The sequence below is a fragment of the Labrus bergylta genome, chromosome 11 (genome assembly GCF_963930695.1).
Source record: "Labrus bergylta chromosome 11, fLabBer1.1, whole genome shotgun sequence".
NCBI classification, from domain to species: Eukaryota; Metazoa; Chordata; class Actinopteri; order Labriformes; family Labridae; genus Labrus; species Labrus bergylta.
Window position 1 is genome coordinate 24,427,225 of NC_089205.1, and position 22,682 is coordinate 24,449,906.

The 22,682-nt window shown below is 40.5% G+C and overlaps 2 protein-coding genes across 2 annotated transcripts; both read left to right on the top strand.

Moving 5' to 3' along the window:
• The first annotated feature begins 461 nt into the window (after nt 1-461).
• On the top strand, nt 462-10,319 carry prcp (prolylcarboxypeptidase (angiotensinase C)). The gene is made up of 9 exons (XM_020634897.3): nt 462-935; nt 4,597-4,737; nt 4,821-4,922; nt 5,124-5,305; nt 5,390-5,547; nt 6,470-6,642; nt 8,564-8,731; nt 8,844-9,031; nt 9,422-10,319. The coding sequence occupies exons 1-9, from the start codon at nt 774-776 to the stop codon at nt 9,633-9,635; spliced, it is 1,488 nt and encodes a 495-aa protein (XP_020490553.2). The 5' UTR covers nt 462-773; the 3' UTR covers nt 9,636-10,319.
• A 2,062-nt stretch (nt 10,320-12,381) lies between these two features.
• Nucleotides 12,382-15,721, top strand: LOC109984774 (protein FAM181B). Its single transcript, XM_029277537.2, has one exon. It carries the CDS (start codon nt 13,895-13,897, stop codon nt 14,852-14,854), a length of 960 nt encoding a protein of 319 aa, XP_029133370.1. The 5' UTR covers nt 12,382-13,894; the 3' UTR covers nt 14,855-15,721.
• Nucleotides 15,722-22,682: the final 6,961 nt, after the last annotated feature.

A 22,682-nucleotide genomic window follows, 5' to 3' on the forward strand; every position in this document is an offset into this window, starting at 1 on the left:
AAAAAAAAGTAAGTAAAATAAGTAAAATAAGTAACTGCTGTCAAATCTCAGGTAAAGTGGAAAACAATGCTAGTTGTACAAAAAGATGAATTTATATTAAATGTATAAAACTAACCAGGGTAGGGTGCACTACATGTCTACACAACAAAACAAGAAATGCAACAATAAATTAAGTGTGCATTTAAAGGCATTGTGCAGTTGCAGTTGTAGTAAACACTTGCATTTCCGTTTAGGACTTTCGTAATAAAACCAACACATTAGGAACAAGTATAACTTGACTTACATGGGATTTTACGCCCAAAGTGACACACAAAGCCTTGTTATCTAATGGTGCACAGGTAGGATCCAATGCTTGTTAAAGGTGTCTTTGATCTATAAATACGGTACGTCTCCTTTAAGAGACTGATTCTTTGTAGCCTACAATTCATTTGATTCACACGTGAAACTCAGACTCCCATCGACCATTGCGAGCTTATTTACAGATTGAACCATCTGTTCTCTGCTGCTGGTTGTCAGCCGGTTGTGGTGAAAAACTAAAGTTGTAAAAGTGTTGAAAAAGTCGTTGAAGCTCGTGTGTTTTATTTGCAGCAGCGGGCTGCTCAGGCTCTGACACAACACCTCTGTGGATCTGCTGACAGGCGAGTCTCACTTCCTCTCTCTGACGGGACAGGTCTGCTCTTCCCGGCGCTGCCAGGAAAGATCATGCGACCTGATTATTTGGAGAGCAGTCTGCCGTGAGCTGTGTGTGTGTGACAGTAGCAGCTGGAGTCAGGATGGAGGTTTTGAACAGAGCTGCAGCTTCCTGCATCCTGACGCTGTGTTTCGCCTGTTTGCACGTGATTGCCCTCAAATCACAACTTTTGACCAGGCACGGTGGGTTACCTTTCTCCACTGAGCCCCCCATCACTTATGAGACGTTTTATTTTGATCAGAAGGTGAGTGTGCCTTTCATTTTTTAAGATGATAAAACTGCTGTTGATGCATGTGGCTTCTTTCTCTTTCACTTCAATTTTAAATGTTTGAATTCTGTTGTAGTGATGAAGTTGATCTATGATTCAAATATTTGTCCCAAAGCATCTTCTTAGCTACAATATGAAAGTACAGTTAGTGTTATCTGGCTGGTGTAACACTAGGATCTTTTAGAAAAACAAAAAATAAAGTAATGTCTTCTGAACATATGAGAGAATTTCCTGGCTTTTTACAATTCACTGTTCACTTCTGTCTTCATGCACTTTCTAAAATGTTCAATGCACTTAACCCTGAAGTTGTTGGTGTGTTGTGTCTGATGTTTCCGCCCGGGCTTCCTGTAGTGAAGGGGAAACTATCACAGTTGGCTCTGTTCCTACCAGCAGTAGCTGTTCCTCCTGGCTCTCAGCCTAAAAGGGTCTCCAGGGCCCAGTGAATGTGAAACACTCAGGGGGGTTTGAGAGATCTTCATTCAGCCTTTTACATTTCCCATTTTCTGTTACTTCAGGGAGCATCATATTGCACTTTGAGAGTGTGCGGTGGTTTGCAACGCAGCGTCACGCTTGGTGACTTGTGAAGCTGACTCATGCAGTCACAGGACTGAGCTTGTGTCTTTATTATTACTCTCCTGTTAGTGATGTCACAGATGGTGAGGTAAACATTACACAGTGTAATCATTTAGGCTACTACTAACAGAGAGTAAGTGGAGGTTACTGTACGCCCTTAATCGTTTACTGAACATTTACTTAGCAGTTTCAGTTCCTTTCTGCTGTCCTCCCACATTGACTGAAAACAGAAATGAAAGTCTTAAAACTAAGTTCATGATGGTGTAATGTCATCACAGGCTACAGTTTAACCCTTTTGTAGTACTGCCTCTGAATGTGCTTCACATCGAAGGCACGGTAACAGAGACTGAAACATGTTGAATGATCTGTAAATCCAGACATCACAACATCATTCTGTATAAATTAGACAGTCTATATGCACAGCGGGATCCTTGTGTGAAAACTTTGGAAAAGAAAAAACACAGAACATGAAAAACAAAAAAGTTGTTGAACTTAATGTGAAAGCGTTAATAAGGTATAAAGATTAAAATGTTTGTATTAGCCGATCAGAACAGAACAGTTATAAGATGATTCATCATATTCGCTCCTTGCTAAGCAATTCATTATTCAAGTTATTGTTTTTAAACGTGCATGAAAAATGTTTGCGGTTTCAAATCCTCAAATACTCCACCTTATCTTACTTTTAGTACATTCTGAATTTAGTTGTTCTGTACTGAACAACGGTGATGTCAACTTGGCCTCGAAGAAACTGTGCATTTGTTCAATTTATTTCACTTTATTTAAGCAGGAAAGAAAACTCGTTGAGATTTAAAAATCTCTTTTTCAAGAGTCTCCTGACCGGGACAGGCAGCAGCACAATTTACAGAGTTTCAGCTTTAATCTTTTACCAGCTGCTGAATGTGAAGGTGTAAATGTAGAGACTCATCAATTAAAACACTAAGATATCTGTCGCTCCAAACAGACTCAACCTGTGTACCGTGAGAGGTGGAGATTGAAGAGAGATAAGGTTTAGATTCAGCATCAGAAAACATCAGGACTTTGGTTTTGTCTGCGTTTTAAAACAACATTTTTAAATCTTCAAAGTTTTGTTGAAGAGTGTTGAAAGCAAGTTGTAACATGTGAGAGAGCTCGGTGTAGAGTCAGTCTCACTGTTTTCAATCTGTTCATGAAATAAAAATCCACCACCTTTAAAGTCCTATAGAACTAACTGTTAATATTGTGTGTGTGCTCTAAACTGTGTTTGGATTAAGGGACAATGCTCCACACCTGGTCCAACCCACGGCTTCCTGACTAATCAGCCACACTGACATCAAGATAAAGACCATTTCCTCTTTTCTGACGCCCATTGTCTTGTCTTGTTTTTTTTTTTTGTTTTTTTTGTTTTTTTTAAATCTGTTCAATAAGAAGCTATGATATTCTTCTTAAAAATATATCAAATAAAATCCCGGTCATCCACTTCTCTTTACCAACAAGTCAGCAGATTTTATACTTAAAAAAAAGATCACTCATGCAGCGTTTTTTTTGTGTCTCTCTTTTGGGACAAGCTGCTGTGAGGAGAGCACCAAGTGATCTTCCAGTCGACCTGAGGAAATCCTCTCGACTGCTTTTTGCCTCCAGACAATGAATGGAAGTGTCTGTTGTTAGCATCCTCCAAATTTACTGCCGGCACTTACTGAAGTTTTTTTTTTTTTTTGTTACCCCCTCATGTGTCTGTTTGCTGAACTGTAACACATGAGATAATCTCTCTCTCTCTCTCTCTCTCTCTCTTCAGTAGGCGTAAATCTTTTTTAATTAAAGCTAACTCCTCCATGCCTGCAACAACCACAAGGTGGCATCACAGCTCAGGGTGTGGATTTGTTATGAAACCAATCTTGTAGGCTGTGTGATGTGCATACTGAGTGGTATGATACAGTACTCACCGGTGGTCCTTCTGGGGAAGTACTTTATATATTCAGCCACTTTATTTTGGCCATTTGGATTATAGAGTGTGGGAATTTGTTGATATTGCAAAATATTGTGACTTTTCAAATCCAGATTCTTCTATTTTACAACCCTAGTCTAAATAACTAAAAGCACACAAATCAAACAATGCACTTCACGTTTACTTTGAAATAACGCTTACTCAACACTTTGTTCAAAAAGTATAACTTTGTCCTTTGCATGACCATCGCATCACGCCTGTCACTTATTCTGCAGCCAAACTTCAGAGCTTTCCCATAAAGGCTCTCATGGTTCACTCACACTTAAAAACTCTGCCAAATGCTTACGTGTGGAGGCTTGAATAAACACATTGAGGGCCCCAGAATCTTTTTGCTGTCATTGGCTCATAAAATTGCTGCCTCCTTTGTCTCCACCGAGGAGGGAAGTGGGCGATGAGGGAGGGGAAGGGAAAAAAACGAAAAAAAAAAACGAAACAAAATCATTTTGTATTAAGTGTTGGGACTGTTTCAAGGATCAGACAACCAAGCCCCCTCATGGGGTCGCCCTCTCTGTGAGGTTGTTGGTTTTCCCTCTGCTTTTGTTTATTAAAGAATACGGGGGGGGGGGAATAGTTGAAAGGGGAAGATGCATATAGAGTCCCCGAGGTTTGATGAAAGGATATCTCAGAGCTCATCGAAAGTGGAACTAATGTGGCATCCCTTGAACAGGCTCCAACATATTTTAATACAAATTGGGGCTAATTACTCTAAAAATCAAACCTTGGGACTGTCACCTCACACCGCCATAGATGACACAGTGCCAGGCATACACCGATCACATCCAGGCCCTAACTCTTAATGTGAACCAGAGTGCATCCTCCTACCTTTAATGTGCAGGTTTCTGATGCACAAGAAGTTGTGAGATCTTACGAATCTGTTATTTATATTTTAAATGATTGGGCTTTTTTCTGAATTGCATTTAAAATTGATGTTCAACAAAAGCACACAATAGTGAACTTTGAGATAAAGGGTTCTGGTCCTGGTTTGCAGCTCAGATATCTGAAACTTAAGTGACGATGACGTTTGTATTTCTAATCATTTTTTGAGATTACACATTCAGTTTTTTTTTTGTTTTTTTTTCCCAGATCGATCACTTTGGATTCCTTGAGGATGGCACCTTCAAACAGAGATACCTCGTGGCTGCCAAACACTGGCAGCAGCCTGGAGGACCCATTCTGTTCTACACCGGCAATGAAGGCGACATCACCTGGTTCTGCAACAATACTGTAAGCGTCCCTATCAGTTACCTTGTATTTCCACTGCACATAATCCTCAGTCTGATTCAGCACCTGCCATTGATTCTCCGCAGGGCTTCATGTGGGAAATTGCAGAGGAGCTGGGCGCCATGCTGGTTTTTGCAGAACATCGTTACTATGGAGAGTCCCTGCCGTTTGGACAGGACTCTTACAGTGTAAGTAAAGGTGCAGTGATGCACATCTACATCTGATTTAAATGTGCTGACGTTTGTTTGACAGCTCAGGAGGAAAACTACATCAGAAACAAAACAAAGCCTCATTGAGTATGAAGTAATTTAAACAAGTTATCTCAGGGGCAGCAAATCATTTAAAAGCTCATTTTTTGCTTCACCACAGTATTTCTCTTCTGCTTGCAGGACAGCAAACACCTGAACTACCTGAGCTCGGAGCAGGCCCTGGCAGATTTTGCAGTGCTGATTCGGAGCCTGAAGCAGACTTTACCTGGAGCCCAGCACAGCCCCGTCATCGCTGTGGGAGGGTCCTACGGAGGGATGCTCTCCGCCTGGTTCAGGATGAAATATCCCAATATAGTTGTTGGGTAAGACATGAGTCCAGCATGAATCAGTGATCCGTTGGCTTCCGCAAAGCTTTGTCACTCAGGACGGTGAATGGTGTGTTTCAGAGCTCTGGCAGCCTCCGCACCAATATGGCAGTTCCCCGGTATGGTACCATGCGGAGACTTCTACAAAGTAGTGACACAGGACTTTGCCAGAAGTGGGTACAACTGTGACGCAAACATCAGAAAGTCATGGAAAGCCATCAATAATGTCTCCTCCTCTGGTGAGTGGTACAGTCAGTGTTTATCTAATCTGTGAGGGTTATTTGAATTTCTCAGAATTAAAGACTTTTTTCCTCTTTCTCTGAGGGAGTCTCGTAGATTTTCCGAATGTCCTCGCGTTTGTCCATACGGTTTCCGTTCATTAACAGTCTATTAAAGCCTGAAAGCAGACTGATGTTCAAACTGTAGTGATGTGGGGTACAACGTCTGAAGCTTCTCCACTGATGACAGACTGTCAGATTAGACCGGCATGACTCAGATCATCTTACTTCTTTAGTATTCTGCTGAGATCAGAGGAAGAAAATCTGACACCCCCCCCCCCCCTTCCCATACTTTCTCCATTATCACAATCTTTAACTATAAGATTAAGCTTTAGTGAACTGAGCAGCACTTTATATCTATCAACACCAGTAAAAAAAAAAGCAAATTTTCTTTGCCATGTGTTTGATTCTTGATATTTTAAAGCAGATCTCAGTGACCCTCAACCCTCAAATATAAACAGATAAATAGATAAATGATAGTGTTTTTTTGTTGCTTCTGCCTGTTGCTTTCACCTCAGTGACGGCATGTGTGGCGCTGATGTATTCAGACTATAGAGATTAAAAAAAGTAAATGAACATTTGTTCCTGAACTACACATTTAAGTTTGAGCACCTCTTCAATCCGACCATAAAAAAAACCCAGATGTTTCTTTATTAGTCTTTGGTTTCTAAACCTGTCTTTAGGTTGTAACATCACTCCTGTTAAGTCTCATGGGAGCTGTAGTCATTAAATACACTTTGGTGTATCATGTTTAAAACAACAATGTCATATTTTAGTACCCAGTAGAGGCAGTAGTAGCAGTAGATGATACTGGAAGTGAAGTGAAAATGATACATCTTGTTAATGTGTAATTTGTAATTACTCTTTGTTGTTCTTTTGTTAGCTTCTGGTCTTCAGTGGCTGTCAGAAGAATTCAGTTTGTGTGCTCCTCTCAAAAACAAGATCGGTGCTGTCGGCTTCAAGAACTGGCTTCAGGAGACCTGGGTCAATCTGGCCATGGTGGATTATCCCTACGAAGCTAATTTCCTTCAACCACTCCCTCGCTGGCCGATCCAGGTACATCCCGCCCCTGAACAATACTGTTAAAAACAAAAACAAAAACGGTGTCTTAAGATGCAAATCAAGCCTTTAAAAAAACTAGGTGTGACACGGGTTGTTTTACAGCAAAAGCCGAAAAGAAAGCATCCAGAAAAAATTATGTTCAAGTTAAACTTCAGATTGATTCACACTCAAAGGATTTTAGTTAAATGCAACTTTAATTTTTGTTTGCCTTTAGTTAAGCAGCTGGTTTGTCCTGACAGCTTGTCCTTAATTAAAATGAATGTGTGATTTAGCCGATTGTGTTACAAGTGTTTGTTGTGGTCTGCTTAGCTTTTGTTTACAGCAGCTGCCAATTAGCTTCATTAATATTCATAAGGATCTAGTTTCTTTTAACTTTTAAGTATTCTTTAGATGACAAGCTACAAGTAAGCCACCATTCTTTTCTTCTGCGGTACCAACGGGCCCTTTCATTTGCACACTCCGTCAGATCTCTGAGGTGTTCCTCTTAGGACGCTCACATGGCACCGCAGAAAGAGGACATTTGCCCAGAGCAGCTCATGAGGCCGTTAAAACAAAGCGTCACCACTCTCCTTTGAACGACACTGTAACAAATACTTCACTCCACACTTCATGTAGGGGGGGGGGGGGGGGGAAGAAAGTATTGGCATTATTTGCCAACATTGAAAAGAGTCTTTCACCATTTATGGTGAAAGCTTTAAAAAACAGTATGTGACATCCTGAAAAAGAGCACAAGGCTGTTTTCCCAGGGGGGCTGATGGACTCGGGTGTAGTATATTCCACCAGTCACCTTGGCATGTCACGTGCATAAACCGAGACCTGCTTTTGACCCCCAACTCTCAGTTTGCTGCTTCCCTTCCGAGCCCCCCCTAAACCACACCTCATAACAAAACTTTAACTCGTGTGATACATTTTTGATTTGCCTGTTTGTTAGTCTTTTCACCACTGAGTAGATGCAGCTGCACCGTGTAAGGTGAAATAAACACTAAATGGTCATTTAAGAGTTGTTGTTTTTTTGGCTCCTTGCCTCTAATGTATGCGACCCCTATGGGTGGTTTAAGCGGTTTAGGCAGTGGGTGCAAAGAGGAGCTTTTTTAATGACAAAGCTAATGTGATTATCTGAGTGAGTGTGAGAACGGGGTATTGAGGGCTTAGAGGAGGGAAATCTGTTGGCAGAGATGAATGTATAAGCCTAATCCTATCTGAAAAGTAAGGAGAAGATGCTTTGGAGCAATTGCAGTGTTTTTTTTCACAGTATAAATCTTTGGTTGGACATGTCTGTGGCCCTCCTCATCCATCGACCACCAACTCCTCCCCAGCCAGCAGACAAAAGCCTTAGTAACAGACTCCACACTAGCGCAGCTCCCCTCCAACCTCTAAACAAGAAAAGCCCAGTTTCTCGGCCTCACAAAGAGCGCAGAACAACAGCCGCGGCCAACTCTGCCGCTGCAACCATAACAACACGCAGCAGAGTTAAACAAAAGCTCCAACTCAAATATTTATCATCCACGCTATTAATTCTGAGAAATCAACCGTGCTCAAACAAAACAGAAGTAAGCACTTCTGCACAAATTTAATTCATTTTGATCACTGACTTTACGTAATAGAAGTCCGCCCCCCCCCCCCCTCCCGTGCCAAGATTAGAGCTATAAATTCAAGTTCATTCCAGGGAATTTCATATGCAAATCAGGCGCCACCACTTTTTATGTGGAAAGACTTTATGGGCCACAAAAAAACATCTTTAGTCTTGGAGATAGTTGGATAAACAACACGGGTATAAGAGAAATAGAGTTTACATCGTTCTATTTAAGGTTGTTTAAAAGAAAATGTCTTCATAGTTCTTCATAGATTTTAAAGCTTGCCTACAAGTGAAAACTAATAATTTTTTGTGTTTTTTTGAACGTTTTATATTTTTAAGGTGGTGTGCAAACATCTGGCGTTTGATTCCACTGTGTCCGACCACCAGCTGCTGCAAGGTCTCTCCCAAGCAGCAAAGGTGTACTACAACTTCACCGGCAGCTCGTCTTGTCTCAACACATCTCAGACAGCCACCAGCAGCCTGGGCTTACTCGGCTGGTTCTACCAGGTGTGTTAACACAGAGTGCAGGGAGAAGTGTGTGTTTCCGTGCTGAATAAAACGGCACACCAGATGTGATTTACCTGTCGCAGTGAATACCTGCTCCATCTTTCATCCACAGGCCTGCACAGAGATGGTGATGCCCATGTGCACAGATGGCGTCCAGGACATGTTTGAACCCGAGGAGTGGAACTTCCAGGCCTTCTCCGACGAGTGTAACGCCATGTTTGGTGTCAGGCCGCGAGCCGATTGGGCAGATATCGTCTACGGTGGGAAGAACATCGCCTCTCACAGCAACATCATCTTCAGGTAAGCAGAAGGTTCCTGTTTTTTTTTTTTTTCTGGGATTGTCTAATGCAGTTAGGGAAATAACACAAATTCAGAGCAGCCAGGTAGATATCCAGCCTCAGGAGTTACACAGAAGGAATTGAGTAGGTGTGATACACTAATACAGTTACCTTTTGCAAAGTTTGTGAAAACACTTACAATAGCTGAGTACTTGTTTTTAGTATGTTTGTGTACCTCTCTTGTTTGGCTTCCATTTTTTGAAGATATAAAACATAACTCACAGTTTAAGAGCAGGTGCTTTGAGCTTTAGCACAACAATATTAAAACGGTAACTCCACAAGTCTCCATTTATGATAAAGTGTCTGACCATATATACATTCACTGCACACTCTCTCTGCTGTTGTTTTTCAGTAATGGAGGACTTGACCCTTGGTCAGCTGGTGGAGTGACTCACAACATAACAGACTCTCTGGTTTCTATTATGATTCCTGATGGAGCGCATCACCTGGACCTCCGCTACAGCAATGACCATGACCCGCCTTCAGTCCGCCAAGCTCGGGCGTTAGAGGTGAAGTATTTCCGAGAGTGGATCAAGCAGGCTAAAAAGAAACATCATCCTGCATGAAGCCATTTGTCCACTAACAGCAGGACAATGTTACACAATCAGGAAAAAAAAACACCAAACACAGCGCTGTCCAACTTCAATCAATGAGACAGAATAATTCGCAGGGTGACCGAGTCTTCATGCCAAAGTTAATACGTTCTTAAAAATCAATGTTGAAGATGATGAGTTGATTGTCACCTCACTCTTGAGTTTCTTTGGAAAAATCAGAATTGTACACACTCCTTTTCTTTTTGCCAAAGTACATTTTTTCCCAAAGGCTCAGAGACAGAAGGGTACACAAGCATTGGCAAAAAAGGAGATGTGTTTGTTGATTACAGTGTTGAAGAGTGGGAAACATGTGTTTTCATGTAATCACATTTTCAGTATCAAAAGGGGGGAGTGCCTCTTTATTTTTATTTTTAAGTTCAAACACAATCAGGGTCTGTCTTCCTCCGAGTCACTGTTCAAATCAGGGAAACATTCAGAGTCATTCTCTTCTGTCAATTTAATTTTTCCCCTTTACTTTCATCAAACAGACGTTTCTTGTGTTTCTGTTGTCGGCCTCATCAGTTTGTCTTTTGTCATCAGGTGTATTTGTTTTTCTACATTTCTCACATCATTCTCAGGAAAAGGGTTTGACACCAAATCGAAAAAAAAACATTGAAAATGCTCACAGTGTAATAATAAACTTGATTTGTGCCTTCATCACATTATAATATTTTTAATTCGGTTTGTCTTACACCGCCTTCACTTTATTTGATGTTATTCCCAAGAAAACTTTTCTTTTGATTAAAAACTTTTAAAAAATGAAAATAAATTCATTGTATCTTTTAAATTGCGTTTTAATCACTTTTTGAAGCTGCGGTTCTGTTAGGCCGCACGTTTCTGTCACGTTTCAGGGAGACAGAAGCTTTTCAGTTACTTTCATCTAGCAGGAGCAATCGCATGTGCTTGAGATTTAATAAAAACCCAATCGGAGGAGGCCAATAAAGTGAGTGGTGGGAGGTTATTGCTGCTACGCCTGCTGACCTCGCCCCTGCGGCCCAACCTGTGGGAGTCCCCCTGACACGCATTCATTCACTGGCTGCCATTAAAGCTTTAAATTGTGGTACCGAGGCAGACCATAGACCCTGGTTTGTTCCCCCCCTGCTAGTAATATTATTAATACAACTCCTGGGGTGCCAGAGAGGTTGAGAGGAGTTGATGGAAGGTTAAGAGAGAAGTGATGAGGGAACGCAGGAATCAACAGGGGGGCAAGAGGCTTTGTAGATAGTCACTTTTTATCTTTTTTTTTGTAAAACGCCCAAACTTCATGAAAATACTGACTCTAAAACTCTTTGACTGGCAATGACAGCAGCTCTTCTTACTTTATAATTTTCTTTGAACTGTTTGGACAGTCATTTTTCTCCCCCTTCCTTTTTAAAGAGAAATTCCTGACATGACTTGACTTTGTGAAGCAGATGGGGAACATGTCCTACACTGGTATGTGGGTTGATTTTCTACCAAGCGACACAAAGCCTGACTTCTCCACATTTTGTCCCAGGCCTGACTGGTTTCAGGCTCCCCCGTAGAAAGAAACACAGCTAAACATGGGGGAGGACGGGGTCCCAACCACTAAATGCCATCCCTAAACTTTTCTCAGGACTTTGAGAGGTCATTAATTTAGCCAGCCTTTTCTAAGTCTCTGACACTGGCCATCAATCAAAGGTGTTATTAGTATTCGCTCGACCCCAAACTCTGAGTATGTCCCTGCTCAGACAGGGACCACACACTAAAAGGAAGAGATTAAGCTTGTGTGTGTCACATCACGCTGCACTTAGCACCCCGATCCCTCGGGGTTGGTTACTGCTGAATAATTAAATTCTCAGGGACAGAGGGCGTGGAGGTATTGCTTGTGTTTAACAGAACAACATGCACTGTGCACTGAACAACATGCAATTAAAAGGCACAGTGTACTACTAATTATTTTTCTACAATTAAAATTTCCCAAAGGTCCAAAGATAATACGTTTTAAAAATTCAATCAATAGTTTGACCTCTGTGATTAACACTGCTCCATTATATGAATTAAAAAAATAACTCCATAGTAATTAACTTCACATCAGTATCTTGAGAGTAAAAACAAGACGATAGCATCGCGGTTGTGCTCTCAGTTTATATATTTCTTCCGAGCTGGTCTGGCACAGCCCGTCCCCTCTCACCCTCTCAGCCTTTATGCAACAATAGAAACTTGTTTCCGGGGTCCGTGCGTCAGGCTCTGTGATGTGAATGACCCACCAGCACAAAAGCCAAAGCTCCTTTACTGAAAAAAGGGGGGGGGGGGAGGGATATGGCTGCCATGACTGTGATGATGTCACACTGCCAAAAACTGTGCCACTAGCAAAGAGAGGGAGGCAGAATCCCTTCAGGCAGGCGTTAAAACTCAAAACCACTTCACTGAGTTCTCAGGGTGTTGTGATACGTCTGCAGAGAAACCTTCATTTTCCTTCACTAGAAACAGTGAAATGTGTTCAGCCCAGTGAACTGAATAACAGAATACTATCATGGTCAGATGTATTAACAGAAATATAAATATATATATATATTTTTATAATCATTAAAGATCATATATTTGAGTTTTCTGGATGTTTTTGCATCACTGACCTATTTTGGGCCTCAGATAGATCAGCACTATCGGTTTCACTGTCCCTTTCCTACCGCAGGAATTAACATAACAAAGAATTATTTAATGGCCTCACTTCCTCGCTGCACTAAACCTTTTTTTTTTTTGGTTAATTCCCCTGAAACTCTTAAATGTGCCAGTGCCTGGCCTCAGCTTGCACTTCTGTAAGAGGAGTGTCCTTCTTCAAGTTATTCAGCAACAGCATCCAATGTAAAATGAGAAAGAGGAAGATGAGACTTCTTCATTCCCTGGTTAACAAACAGAAAATATGCAGAGTGTAACATCAACTGTTTCATATTTAAACTACGTCTACTAGTCCATTCAGGAAACAAAATCACTTGAAATTCGATTGAAATTCCACTTTAAAAGGGATAAGTGCTGGCGACAACAATCTGGCTCTGGGACACATCCTTCATTGTGTTCACTGCTGTCCGAGAAACTTCCTGTAAATACGTTATTGTTTACCTCAGAAGTTTCATACCCTGGTTTTCTTAAGGTCAACATTTCTTCTAGCACACTGAGCCTGAACTGCACTTTATTCCCCTTTAATTTAACAGCTCCGGCAGCTTTTCTAGTTAAATCGACTGTTCATTATTGAGACCCATTTTACGAAGGGGCTGTGAGGTGCAATTTAATGAATCTCTGGCACAAAGCTCCCTTTCACTGCCGGGCGAAGAATAGAGGCTATTTAGACCCTGTAGGGCTTTATGTCAAAGGCAGCCCATAATAGTTGTCAGGCCAGGGCAGAAATTCCCACTGGCCTGGGAATGCGCTAGAAATCAACTTTTGCCATGAGCAGATTAAGACACAAGCAAGCAGTTGGGAAGATTCTCCTAAATAGTGGCATCTGTTTGGGCACAGAGATTTTCCCACAGAAAAGAAGCCTTTCTCTCGACTGTACAGCCAGGATTTGATCGCTGGGTTTGCTTCAGTGGCTTAAAGAACAGTAATTAGATCAACAGTTGACTTCTATTTGGTAAAACATACATGAAACACATAAACAGGCAAAGTGGTTGAACAAGTGGGACCCCTGTTTGCAAAATAAAACAGTAAATAAGGGTTTTTTGGGATTGTTAAGTTAAGGATTTAAAAAAAACCCATTTATGATGAAACTGTTTCTCCTGTTTGAACTTTAATAGAAAGATTTTTAAATCAAATTCTGCCCAGCATAAGTGCTCTCCCCATGAGGATTTTAAAGGCTTTCAGCTCACTGTTACAGTAACACCCTCCTGTTTCATGAAAGCTTTTTTTGGTTCAGGGCACACACAAACAGTTAAACTGAGGGGGAGAGTTCTGACGGAGGTTATTGTCTTCAACTCAGCGGGGAATTTCAGACAAATCCCTCTTAGATGCAGGTGGTCGGGCACAAGCAAAGAGTTAAGTCCTGCGGTCCCCTTGCCCCTCCTCTTTGATGTTCTGACATCATTAGTCCGGCCCCCTGAAAGATCTCCTTGCTTTCCTCAGAGCCCGTCACTTCAACTCGGGAATGTTTACAGGAACTTCATGAGCAGCATCAGGACTGAGTGTTTATCAGAGATAAAAAGAAATGCTTTGAGGAAACTTTTGGTGCAGGGATCACAGCGGATGCCACAGGTGTAGCCGCTGGGCTCAACAGAGTAATGGCTGTTCAGACTGCAATCATGAACCCTCAGTTCATGAATTTCTGCTTCCCTGGTTCTGTGATGGAGTACGACGTGGAGAAAAGTCTGGATGGGAGTCTCCTCGGAGAGGCAGAAAATGACGAGTACTACAAAGAAACCACCCGGGACCTGCTCAGCTTCATAGACTCAGCCTCCAGCAACATCAAGCTGGCTCTGGACAAGCCAGTGAAATCCAAGAGGAAAGTCAACCACCGGAAGTATCTCCAGAAGCAGATCAAAAGGTGCACTGGCATTATAACACCAGGAAACGTAGCAGAGGCCCCAGTTAAAAGACAGGGTTCCCCCTTGGCTCAGCCCAGCCCTTTGCAGAGCAAAACTCTGCCTAAACGGGACGGAGTGCAGGCCAACTTACAGAGCAAGAGCTTGGCAGCTCTCTTCAGCCCTGTGAAGGATGTAAGGGGGGAGAAAGCCAAGAAACCACCCTTGAGGCATCGCAATCTGCCCCCCTCTTTCTTCACAGAGCCTGCCAACTGCTCCAAAGTCAGCTCCACATCTGGGATGACACTGAAGGATTTGGAACGAGGAAATCCTGAGGCTGCAGAGTTCTTCGAGCTCCTGGGGCCTGATTACAGCAACATGGTCAGTGACCAGGACCTTTATCAAAGCATGCCCCTGCGGCTGCAGCCAGAGATGGGAGGCCCAGATCCTGCTTCGTATGATGCTCACCATTTGGTTGGTGGTCTCCTGTACTCTGAGCCCTGGACTAGCTGCTCAGGACCTTCTAAGAAAGCAGGGGGCAGCCTGCGCACAGGCCCGGCCCAGCCTCCTGTGTACTGTCCCTCTGAGGCTGCAGGAGCCTTAGAGGATAACACACTGTGCACTTTGGCTTTCCCCAACTTCTTCACAGACTGCTCTATACCTCAGGTCTCTTATGATTTAAGTGGTGGATATAACAGGGCTAATTATTCATCTCTATGAGAAGCTATTAAAGGTGCTGGAGGAGAAAGTCACTGTGACAAGTTTAACACTAGAGTCTAAGAGTCTGGTATTCCTGTAGCATATCTATTTTCTGTTAAAGAAATATTGCAACTGGACTGAAACATTTTCTAACACCCCAACAACAGTATGTCACTTTCCCTGTAGAGGAACTGGGAACATCCAATGTTTTTATTCAAAAGAAATGTCCAAAGCTTTTTAAGTAGCTGCATGCTGTGTACTTTTAACATCCCAGTTTCATTTACAACACTGATCTGTTTAATGTTCGATTGTTTAACACGTGGATAAGATTGTCTCTATCTCAGGCAGCTTCATAAGTCATCTTAAATGAAAACGCAACTGACGTTTGTCGAGCTTCAGCCTTGTAACTAGAGTGTGTGAGTCTGCTCATTAGGATGTGTTCATTCATTTGTCAATGAACATTTGTTAACATTTCATTTCATCATTTTTACTTCATTACAACATGGAAGCACTCAAGTTGCAGAACTGGTTGTTTGGATACTACCACTACACACCACCTATTGCTAGACATGATTTTAGAGAGTGATCTGACACATCTATTCGACAAAATATGCTGCAACAATCTCTCAGCGAGGCACTTTTTGTTCCTGTTAGAACTAGCTCAGTGTAGAGTCGTAGAGGGGAAAACTCATTCTGCTGAAATGATGATTGTAATAATGTGTGACGCCATGTTTTTTTCTTTTCCACGACATTTTACAGCTCAGAAAAGGACTTTTAGCCGTCACATTTACCACTTGTATCCATTTAATTGAAGAGCATATCTATTGTAAGAAGACAAAATAAAGCTGGCCTTTATTACGGTGAAAACGGTGTGTGTTTTGTTTTTCATTGATGAGTTATTGTTCCTGAGGTGTGATCACATTCAGGTATCCTTCTTTTGACATGTTTGTCAAAACCATATCTTCACAGCACAGGAGTCAGACATCTGAGCGACAGAAGAAGTCTAAAAGTATTTCATCAGTGTAAGAAAAACAATTCAATGCTGATCGATCCATTTCACGTTTCATCAGTGTCAGTGAAAGAACGAGTAAACACTCCTAAATGAATCCTGTGAAGTGATTTGAGATTAAATGATGATAATAATAGTTCATGTTAAACCTCTCAACATCATTACCCTTGATTAACTCCTCAAGTTTTCAACAACGTGTTCTTATTTCCGCTAATGAGCAAGAGGAAGGCAGTGTGACATTAATTAAAATCAAGTTCACACTTTTGGCTCTTACATCACTTCCCTGGTCCATGTAACGGCTAAATGTCTAATAATGGGGCTGTGCTAATTATTTTTAAAGATGATTCATGTCCTGCAGTTGTGAACAGAAGTTAGCCTGAGATTTAAACTTGAAACATTCAACAATATAACCTTCTCTGACAGAAGATGCACGTTGTTATCTCCCTCTGCTGGCTGTCAGAGGTTTATTCATCTTCTAACACCGAGGCAAACCTGCAGAAGTTCTTCCTCAGGTACAAATACTGTTGAGGACAGCAGGAAATTATAACACAAAGGGACTTTCTCCTTCAGCTGTTTCAGCTTTGGCCTGGAGACTACAGCGAAAGATGTTCAATTTATGAGGAGGCCTCACTCCTTTTTGATTTCACAAGTTCTTTAATATTATAAATACAACTTTTTCAGCTCTTTAGTTGAATGAATGAATGAATGACTTTATTTAAAAACCTAATTTTAAAATAATAATACTTTAATTAAAACATCAAACAAAAGTTACAGTGCTTAAAAAAGAAGAAGTAAAACTTTATATCCCTACCCCTCTCTCACTACTAATTTATATATTATTCAAACAAGTGCTCACATTTATTTATAACTAATATGCAAACATGTTCCCAGTTTGTTTGCCACCTTAAAATAAATAAATAACAATCCCAGTGTATTTACAAGCGTGACAAAACGTATATGAATATCCTTAAAACAACTTTTCCCCTCCCATATACCTTCCAGAAAATTCTTTTTTGGCTGAGCAAGCATGATAATCGTAGTATGGCGCAATCATTTTTTAGTATGTATTTACAATCGATTGACCCATCGGTTTCACCTTTTCTTAATTCTTGATTAAGAAACGATGCCAATATTCTGTCAAATATGTTGTTCAGTTCTGTAGTCTCAGGCCTGAAAGCAGTTGCTTTACAAACCCACTAGATGGCAGTAATGTTCCACAGAAAGCCCAGTATTCACCACTCCCATTCACACAGAGAGGCACTTATATCTGATGTATAAGATTATGCATGAAATCGTAGCCTTGTGTGGTGGCGAGTGAGCTGTTTTCAGATGTCTTTACATAAAACGAATCAAAAAACGAAAGTTAGGGGAAGGAATTCTTGTAGAGTGTGATTTTCAATCTTGCTGTCTTTTTCAGAGCTGGTTTTAAGGATATTTCTGCTCACTGCTGTTAAGATGCTTACTCCTTTAAGCGTATTATGTGACAGTGTACATAAGTGCTCTACTTTTATCTTTTATTGTCTGCCAGGATTTTTTTCTCTAACCTTCTCTCAGCTGGCTTTGTGCGCAGAATGGTCAACACTACATGTCATCCACAGGACAAAACAGAAGCTGTCAATTTGCTGTACAGCAAACTATACACACAGAAGGCATATGGATTTTCTGTCTCTGAGTTGATACCAGCTGATACATTCAGATTAGGCCCTACTGATGGAGCCACAACTATATGCTGCTTTGATTTATGGCACACTGGAGATGCGATGTTTGTCAAAGCGATTAACAAGATCTGTGTTGGAGCAGACCTGAATAACAATAGACAGACATCTAGGTAAACTAGATAATATACAGCAGATTTGCTCTGGCATGGTATGTGATGTCCTATAATGCAACAACAGAACGTGTATGCACCTACATACTGAATGCAACACAACAGCATAAAATACAGCCAGTATGTGGAATCGAACTCCACCACAGAATATTTAAACATTTTAGAGTAGTTTACATAATGATGTAAACTAGTGTAGCACTGGAAATGTTATATCCATCCACATTTGCCCTCTCTCTGACCTTTCACAGCCAGTCCCTGTGTCTTGTTAACACCACTGCGGCAGAAGCACATTTTCAAGATGATATTCACGATATATTACAGATATATATTCAAGACTTTTGTGACCTCTCTCAGTGACATGCAACTTTTGTCTTCAAATTCAAGTGATGAAAAATTGTCTTTTCTTTTATTATTATTTCTTATAAAGTCTAAATAATGCACAGGTCGGCTGTTGAAGCATGGTATTATCGTCTTCTTGAAATAATTGGATCAAAGCAGGTTCCCACTCTTTTCAATAAAATCAGAGTTGGATTCTGCTTGTGAAGACTTTTTTTAAATCTTTGAAATTTGACTTTTCTTTTTTTGCCAACAAACATGCCAATGCAATCTATCCGTCAGAAATGTTATTGGCTGGTAACTGAATCTCCATTTCAACATCCACACAGTGCCTTTCTTTTATCAGCCCACACAGCAATGGAAATATTCCTTTCAGAAATGTCTTTTCAAAGTCTGCACATTGGTCCTCTGTCATCACCAAACTAGACTTTAAACTCTGAACTTCTGAAACTTGATTCATCATGAGAGGTATTGTAGGCTGCTTTCCACCTATCAAGGACCTCCTATTGCAAGCCCTCTAAGGTCAGATCTCTACATTGACTTTAATCACAGTCCTTATAAAGTAGAGCCTACATTTCTCCACATCATGAATTGTAAGATTCAATCAGTGATAGCACTTAGTATCAGTGAACGTTCATTCAAAATTAATAACTGTTCATTTTTTAGCCTGTGTTAGTGCGATAAGCCAAAAAGACTATTTGCTTACAGAGTATATTCCTCTCTGTATGCGTTTCATGTCTCACCGCTTTCCATTTAAGTATGCATTCATTTTCAGTAGCTATGATGTACTGTTTTCCTCCTCGGGGTGTTGTGGGTCTGCTTGCTCACATCTGTGTGTTTTTTGTCAGTGTGTGATAACAATTGCAAGCTGTGCAGCTGACAAAAGTCCTGGTTAGATTAAAGACAATACTACAGGAGATTTTTCATCCCCAGTAAATGAACGCCACATTGACAGACACAACTCTCTCATGCAAATCGAATTAAAAAAAGAAATACCGGTCTTAAAAGTCATTCCCTACTCAGATGACACTTTTTTTTTTATGTTTCAGTTGCTTCTGTTATGACAAAGACGCCTCCTTTTACTTCAGCATGGTTGAATGAACAAACCTGAACTAATAGAAGAGCCTAAAGGAAAGCAAAATGAGAATGTCACTATAGGAAATGTAATCTGATTTGATTTGTTCTTATTTGTGGGACAGGCCTTATAATAGACTCCAGCACTGTTGTTAAGGAAACCGTGTTTTCTCAGCTGAAAAATAGTGACAGAGGTGTCCAGCTATACGTGATCTCATTAAGTTAGATTAAGCCCGTAATTGATGATTGAGTTAGAAAAAGTAAAACTCAAAAAGTATCATATATAGATGTTTTTTTTTTCCTAACTTGTGACCAGTTGAGTCTTTTTCACTGTGAGAAACTCACCCGTCCATCTTTGTGCTGCTTATCTGAGTCAGGGTCATGCTCGGATGGGTTGGGTATCCAAGGCGTATTTTACCCAGGCAGCTTCCTCTCCTCATAGCTGGGCATGCTCCATCAGAGCCACAGATAGAAATGTCGGGTGCCCTGACAACAGCTAAACAGAACCTTTAACATACTGAATACCTAATCACCCGAGACCCCTGTCCAGCAATGGTGACCCTGAATAATTTGAAATTCCTCCCATCAAATAGTGTGTTTGTCCTCTGTGCACCTCAAAAAGAGAGGTGACTCTGCCTTCCTACTGAGGTCGACTCTTGTTGATGACCCCCTCATACTGTCAATTTCAGCCATTTGTCTCTGCCATTGGGTCATTATCGAAAGCCCGTGACCACAGTTGAAGGTCAGAAAGAGACATAGTTGCTAAATCAAGAGCTTCTTGCTGTGCTTCTTTATTATTTTCCCAATATGGTGCCCGTGTTGTTTCAGCTAATGTTGCTAACTGGCAGTCAGACCACCTGACCTTATCAGCCTTGTCAGGGTCTCTCACCTGGGAACTGACCTTTATGTGGTAGATGGCTACAGCTTGAAAAAAATAATAATCACCTTGGCTTAACTTCTGGGTTCACATTAATGTTGATGGTTAAAATTGGAAAGAAGACATCGTCATTAACAGCAAACAGCAGAATAGCATCCTTTGATCATATATACAGCTGAGTGTTGTTTTCCCGAACACTTTCAACATTTCTCTCTGAATATCTCCAACAGAAGAAGAGGAACAGAGTGTAACTGGGATCTCAGTGGCCATGCTCATGTAGTACCACTGGGAACATGGTCATTCACTTTTTCCAAATCCTCCAAATACATATGGACAGGATTTACATATCCCCATAAGCCATCCAGACTCATTATGAGGCCAAAAAGCATGTCCATGCAGAAATGGTGAAGTAGAAATAGTCTCTTTCCCCTCTTTCTGGCATTAGCCTTCTTTTTTTTTGGACAATGAAGGCCTCTTAAATAATGAAGAAGACAAAGTGTGATCTGCTGCATTTGAAATATCCAAATGTTTCATCTTTAATTACCCAGAAGTATAAACAAGCTGGTGTTTCATAATAACATCTCTTTTAATATGATTCAGTCCAGGCAACATTCACTGCCCGATGTCTCACCTGGGTGCTTACGAATGAAACAAAATCATGACTGGTTATTTGTTTACTTGTCTGTTTGTTTGTTTCGTCTGCTGTATTCCAGCAGTTGCCGCTTGTTAACTGCATGAAAATGAATTTGGGCTGCAGTTGAAGCAAAAAAGGCTCGCTGAGCCGATTCCATCCACATATTTCCAACACTGACTTGAATTGCAGAATGGACAATACTGTTGTTTGTTTGACATTCTCAGCATGTCCAACTAGCCACCCTCTACAGTCCAATAAAGTAAAAAATGGTCTTACAGAAAAATCTTTCAAACAGCAGCATGTAGTGCAGACGATGAAAGTATTATTACAATGTTAAAACTATTTGGCAACAGTATTCATATTGTATACGCTTCCTCACTGACCTTGTTAAACATTTCTAAGTTCCTGAGCAATAAAAGAGCACCATTATAATTTGCAGCGGCTCGCAAAATTAGCGGTGACACTTACTCAGCAAGCTCTCATACGTACCCTGCAGGCATTTTCCATTTTTAATCTGATATGCAGTCCATTTATGGCTGTGTACAATAACTTAGAGGACACAACAAATCAAAAACAAAAAGCATTTTATGTCATTTACTGGCTCTAAGTAGCGGCAGACTGTGAAAACAACATTGTTGTATTTCCCCACAAGCTGAGGATGGGATATGTGTAGCCTGTTTGTAAATTAATGCACCTAAGCCTGCCATTGCACACAGCATGAAAACACTTTCTTTTTGGCAATCCTTGTCTTCATGCAAAGTGGGGACACGAGTAACATTCTCACCTTGAAATAGATTTTACGTTGTGCCAACAAGTTCCACAAAGCTGTTTGTATGTTGCTGCAATTATCTCCCCATAAGGTCTCGACATAGAAAAAAACCTCTACAGCTACTTTCAGATACGAATTTCTTAACGGCTGTTTGAACAGTTTGCGTTGTGAAACCTCACCGTCTTTATCAAAGCGAGTGCAGGATCTGATCTAAAGACATAAATTATGTGCCCATCATCTGAAGGAGAAGAAGTTATATTATACCACCTGTAAATCCCCTGAGAAGCATTATAATCTTTAGAAGCACAGAAAATCCCATTACCTGTCACAGATTTCTTCTCTCATAATTGCCAGAGACTCCCCTTTGGGAGGGATTTGGGGGTGAAGGACGCCACACATGCCGATATCAGACTATCTTCAGTAAAAATCTAGGGGACATCTATTTTCATCTTGTCATTCCAGTAGCAAGGTTTGGCCTTTTTTCAACCCTCGAAAAAGAGTTTGGATATAAAAAGCAATGAAACCACAGCACCATCATTTGAAGATAAATAATAGAGATGAACACACATGTTTGAATGTTTTTAGTCTCAGGCAAAATGTTGGTTTTACAAATATCTTTCTGTAATGTAGAATTTACTAGTCAAGTCAAGTTAACTTTATCTATAGCATCATTTAAAACAACCAAGGTCAAGCAAAGTGCTTTTCGGAGTGAAAAAGTAAAATAAATCTATCATAAAATAATATTAAAATAATAATAAAATGAGTCAGTAAAGCTTGACAAAATTAGAAATAAGTTCAATTTAATTCCCTGGATGGGGAATGCTATTTCTACATATCTTATCATTAAAGCCTTTAGGATATTCATTTTGATTTCTCCGCATCTTGTTTAATTTAGGGGAAAATGATACCAGAGAACAACAACAAAAAAGTATATTTTGGAGAAATTCCATCTTTTTCTAAAGCTTAATAACATGTACACTCCAAAAATGTTGATTGTAATATAATGTCAGACATTAAAGTTAATTACATATCTTGAATTTAAACTTCAAAACTGAATTAAAGTAATTGAAAGAGCCACCAACTAAAATTATTGTCATCAGTATTTGTTTTATTATATTTAATCAGTGTTATTTTAAATATGGGAATGGTCTATTTATTTAAAAAACCTAACATAATTGTGTGTTGTGCTTTGGTCATCAGTCGGTTCTACCATCCTTTAATCCATTCATCACTTATCATCCATGATCCATCCTGTCTTTCTTTTTTACATATCCTGCACGCCTGAGCCCAGAAATCCCCTAGTGCACTTTGGCTCCATGTTA